The sequence below is a fragment of the Hyperoodon ampullatus genome (assembly GCF_949752795.1).
Source record: "Hyperoodon ampullatus genome assembly, chromosome: 18".
Classification (NCBI taxonomy): Eukaryota; Metazoa; Chordata; class Mammalia; order Artiodactyla; family Ziphiidae; genus Hyperoodon; species Hyperoodon ampullatus.
Genome location: NC_136931.1, coordinates 62,364,391 through 62,369,609, shown reverse-complemented (window position 1 = coordinate 62,369,609; position 5,219 = coordinate 62,364,391). Strand labels below are relative to the sequence as shown.

Below are 5,219 nucleotides of genomic sequence, written 5' to 3'. Positions count from 1 at the left end.
TGGGAAGAACACACATCCCGAGGACATGGTGGAGACTGGGGCAGAGGGGCCATGTGGCTCTGGAGGGTCAGGGAAGGCTTCTTGGGGATGTTGAGCCCTGCGGGTCACTGGGGGAGGAGCATCAGGCAGAGGGAACAAACAGCATAAAGGCTCTGAGGCAGGTTGAGCAGTGAGGAAACCAGGATGGTGGGAGTGGGGGAGTGGGGGAGGTGCACAACACCTTGAACACACAACAGGAGGTGCCTCGTAATTTTATTACTTATTTTTATTTTATTTATCATTTATTATTTTATTCTCATGGATTATTATTTATAAACAGATCATCAATATAAATATTCATTTACACTTTCATGTTTTTATTTTATTTTTTGGCCGCGCCACTCACCTTGTGAGATCTTAGTTCCCCAACCAGGGATCAAAACCAGACCCCTGCAGTGGAAGTGCAGAGTCCTAACCATTGGACACCCAGGAAATTCCCACTATAATGTATCTTTTATTTATTATACTACCTATTTCTAACATTTATTATTTTACTTTTATTATTAATTTGTCATTTATTGCATAATCTATTTTTAATATTTAGTGTTTTATCCTCTCTCTCATTAAATAAGTTAGTATTTTCACTTTAATCATTTTATTACTTATTGGTAATTTTATTTGCTAACTATGATTCCATACTATTATTTAAATGTATTTGTTATTATTTATTACATTACTGGGTTTAGTATTTATTTTATTTTATTTTAAAAATTATATTTATTTTTCCATTTACATTATTTTATTATTTATTTTCTTCATTTGTTATTGTTTACTGTTATATCATTTATTTTGTTATCTTTACTCTTTATTATTAATTTAGTTTATTCATTCTGCATAGTTATTGATTGTTGCTATAGCTGAGACTCCTGAGGCCACATCTGCCCTTTGTCCCGACCCCCTGGAGTCCCGCTTTCCTGGAAATACGAATGAGCTGCGAGGTCAGTGCCCCGCACCCTCCCCCACGCCCCACCCTCCCGCCGCCCTGGCTGGGCCTTATCACCCGGCAGACACTCCTGGAGCTGCAGTGAGGCTGACCATGTCCGCACGGGTGGCCCTCCTGCTGCTCTGGGGTGAGGTGTCCGGCCTGGGGTCCCCGGGGCCGGATGAGGGGCGGGAATGAACAGCCATGGGGTCTCACAGGTGGTGGGTGTCCGCAGGTCTCGCCCTGAACCCAGTGACCGAGGAGGCTGTATGTGAGTGGGCCAGGCCTGGGCATGGTGGGCGCTGCGGGGTGAGCCCCTGGCTCGGCACCCAGATCTGACACCCGTCCCCACGCAGTCTTTGACACAAGGCCAACCCTGTGGGCAGAGGCTGAATCGCTGCTGGAACCCTGGGCCAACGTGACGCTGACATGCCAGAGCCCCCTCTGGACCCTGGAGTTCCAGCTCTTCAAGGATGGGGTGGCCCAGGAACTGGTGCACCTGGGTTCACCTGCCACCGAGTACAGATTCCCGCTGGGAGCAGTGACCGGTGACACCCGGGGTCTCTACCGCTGCCGCTACAGCATGGACAGTGGGAGGACCAGCCTGAGCAACCTCGTGGAGGTGACTGGAACAGGTGAGTGGAGGGCTCACGGGCCTCGAGGCAGGAAGAGAGGCTGCTGGAGAGGTCTCCCTTCCTCCACTCCTCACTCTCCCTGTTCTCTTCCGGCCCCCTCCCCGAGTGGCTGGTGGCCTTGGGTAAGTCAGGTGACATCTCTGAGCCTCAGTTTCCCCATTGGTAAAATGAGGGTGATGTTTGTACCAACCCTAGAAGGCTGTGAGGAATAAATGACTGAATCCTCAGGAAGCGGTTAGGGCAGGCCTGGCCACAGTTGGGCCCTGAACGCGTCTTCCTCTTGTAGTCCCCTGTCCCTGTCTCAGCCTGTCCCGCCACCCCTCCACCCCTCCACCCCAGCCAATGCCTTCCATCTCCTGGATCCCTCACATTTCCATGAGTGTGGAGGTCCAGGTCCGGCTGGGGCCCTGTATCTTCCAACTCAGGCAGAACCACCCATGACCCCTGCACCCCACCACCCGCCCCCGCCGCAGAGCCCCTGCCCCCACCCTTGCTCTCAACCAACCCCGTGCCCTGGATCACACCGGGCCTGAACACGAGACTGCTGTGCCTCGGGGGACTTCGCGGTGTGACCTTCCTGCTGAGGCGGGAAGGCGATGACCAGTTTCTGGAGGTGGCTGAGGCCCCAAAGGACAGGCAGGCCACCTTCCCAGTCCACCGGGCTGGCAACTACAGCTGCAGCTACCGGACCCACGCATCAGGCGCCCCCTCGGAGCCCAGTGCCACTGTGACCATAGAGGAGCTGGGTGAGTGTGTGGACCATCCCAGAGGGCTTCCTGGGGGAGGAGGCTCCTGGAGACAGAGTAGCTTTTACCCTCACCCCCGGCCCTGAATACCCCTGCCCAGGACTGGCTCTGGGAAACAGTGGCCACGCAGTTGCCCCGCCTTGATAGTGGCGTGGGAATTTGCCACAAGGAAGGTTGTTCCCAGGGCAAAAGGTCTGGAGGCTGGGCTCCAAGGAACGCTCCCACAGCGGGGGTGGCTGGGACTCTGGCCGCCCCAGTGACCGTCCCTGCCTTGCAGCCACGCCGCCGCCACCCACGCTGACTCTGAATAGCGGGTTCGACGGGCTCCTGCGCCCCGGCTCGGGCGCGACTCTCACCTGCGTGGCGCCCCTGAGCGGGGTGAACTTCCAGCTGCGGCGGGGCGAGGACGTGCTGCAGGTACCCATGGCCACTACCAGCCCAGACCGCGTCTTCTTCCAGCTGAACACGCTGGCCCCGGGAGACGGCAGTGTCTACACGTGCCGCTACCGGCTGTCAGAGGAGCTAGCGCCCTGGTCCTTGGACAGCGCGCCCGCCGAGCTGGTGCTGAGCGATGGTGAGCCTGAGGGATGTGGCAGCGGGGAGGGAGGGCGGGGCGCTTTGCCCTCGGGGCAGCGGAAGGAGAGACCCAGGGAAGGGTCCCGGTAACTGCACGGCTCAATCCCGACTCATCTGCCCGGCCTCAGTTTCCCCAGCTGAGGATAGAAAAATGAGCCCAGCCTCGTGGCCCCGCGAAGAAGAATTGGGTCCACGCGCAAGTCTGGCCATGCAGGCGCTACATGCACGGGGGCCCTCAGCCTCCGGGGTCCGGGTGGGCGCTGAGGCCTCTCTGTTGAGAGTGGCCAGTTTGGGGCTGCAGGACCCGCCAAGGACCAGGGGCGTAAACCCCAGGAGTGGACGCCGGCGGGGGAGGCGGGCGCGGATGCTCCTCCAACAAAACACGACCCCACACCCCTCGATTTTTGTGGGCACACAAATCAGTTAGGAACAGTGTAGGAGCGTGCGTGAGCGCCCAGGGAGGACAAGGGCCGGGACGTCGGGCGGATGGTGCGGGTTTACGCAGGGCGGTGCCGGCGGGCCTCCCGAGAGGGAGCAGAGGGAGCGGGGCGCACTCTTCCCGGTGGAAGGATGCGGCGTTGGGCGTCAGCCTTGCCGCGTCCTGCCCGCAGGGACGCTCCCGGCGCCGGAGCTGTCGGCCGAGCCCGCGACTCTGAGTCCCGAGCCGGGGACGCTGGTGCAGCTGCGGTGCCGGGCCCCCCGCGCCGGCGTGCGCTTCGCCCTGGTGCGCGAGGGCGCGGGCCAGAGCCGGGTGCACCGTCTCTTGAGCCCCGCGGGTACGGAGGCCCACTTTGAGCTGCGCGACGTCTCGGCGGTCGACTCGGCCAACTACAGCTGCGTCTACACAGACACGGCGCCGCCCTTCGCGGGCTCCGCGCCCAGCGCGCCCGTGGAGCTGCGCGTGCACGGTGAGCGGCGGGCACAGCGGCCCGGAGCCTCCCTCTGCCCGTGCGCAGAGCGAGGGTGACTACCTGTCCCAGGACGCCGAAGGGAAGCGCTCTGGGCCTCGGCCCTGCCCGCAGAGTCGGCTCCTTAGGGGAGCGCGAGGTCGGCCGCCAGGGCCCTGGGACACCCAGCCTTTTGGCCTGTTTCCCACCGACGTGAGCACCGGGGCTACGTGTAGCGCTTTGGTGGAGGTCGTGGAGAGAGGACCCAGAACTTAGGGTTCAGAGTGCTAACGGCTTTGAACTGGCTCACGCCTTAGGTTCCCTGTGCGACAGGCCTGTCGGCTGCGGTCAGATTATGACCCCACCGCTGCCTGCGCCCAGGGGCCCACGGCGGAGGGTTGAGCTGTAATTCTCCCCGAGCCCCCGCCGGCCCTGGGGTCTGTGTGTTCCTCTGATTTCCTCATCCGGATCTCCTGGGGTCGGAGGTCAGGCAGAGCCCCCCGCACAGGGTCCACCGCCAGACCACTGACTGCGCTGTGCCCTCTGCGGGAACCCGTTCCCCTGGATCCTGTCTTCCTTCGCCTCACCTGTCTTGAAGCCCTGAGTGCCGTTCGCTGGGGACCCCAGGAAGTCTCAGAGAAGGCCCGGGTCTGGGCGGTGGGGGGGCGTGTACGGGGAGACACTACGGTTACAGCGCAGTGACCACGGTGTGAGGCCAGCAACCTGGGCTGGAGAAGGGGGCTGGCAGCGGAGCGGGGCTGGGCCGCTGCTGCCTGGGGCAAGGGGCTTCACCTGACCGACCCGCTGCTCTCCCAGGACCCCTGCCCAGGCCGCGGCTCCGGCCCCTGTGGACGGGGGCCGTGACTCCGGGCCGCGATGCTGTCCTACGCTGCGAGGGCCATGTGCCCGACGTCTCCTTCCTGCTGCTACGGTCAGGTGAAGAGGAGCCCTCGGCGGTGGCCTGGACCACCCACTCCTCCGCGGACCTCGTGCTGACCTACGTGGGGCCCCAACACGCCGGCAACTACAGCTGCGGCTACCGCTCCAACTGGGCCCACTCCCTGCTGTCCCAGCTCAGCGACCCGGTGGAGCTCCAGGTGGCAGGTGGGGCTCGGTTCCGTGGGCGCGTCGAGGCTCCCGGCCTTTGCCCGGATTGTACCCTCCTACAGGAATGCCCTTTCCCGCACCTCCTCCCAGCACTAACACTGGCCTAGTCTGCTGGGGTGCGTGGGGGGGAATTGCAGGCAGGGAACCACATAGGCAAAGGCCCTAAAGCAGAGAGTGGCGTGGCCAGCTGGAGCACCTGGAGGGAGGCCCAGGTGTGTGTGTGTGGCGGGGAGGTCTTAGCTGGCAGCTGACCAAGCCACTTCCTTCCTGGGGGGTCTCAGTGAGGTCTGCCCTGACTCACCAGGGA

General features: G+C 61.1%; 1 protein-coding gene across 1 annotated transcript; it reads left to right on the top strand.

Moving 5' to 3' along the window:
- Window positions 1–1,075: 1,075 nt before the first annotated feature.
- On the top strand, window positions 1,076–5,019 carry A1BG (alpha-1-B glycoprotein; the record flags this gene model as incomplete). The annotated part of the gene is made up of 7 exons (XM_079724168.1): window positions 1,076–1,109; window positions 1,197–1,232; window positions 1,318–1,596; window positions 2,070–2,342; window positions 2,620–2,916; window positions 3,530–3,826; window positions 4,622–5,019. The coding sequence occupies 7 exons, from the start codon at window positions 1,076–1,078 to the stop codon at window positions 5,017–5,019; spliced, it is 1,614 nt and encodes a 537-aa protein (XP_079580294.1).
- Window positions 5,020–5,219: the final 200 nt, after the last annotated feature.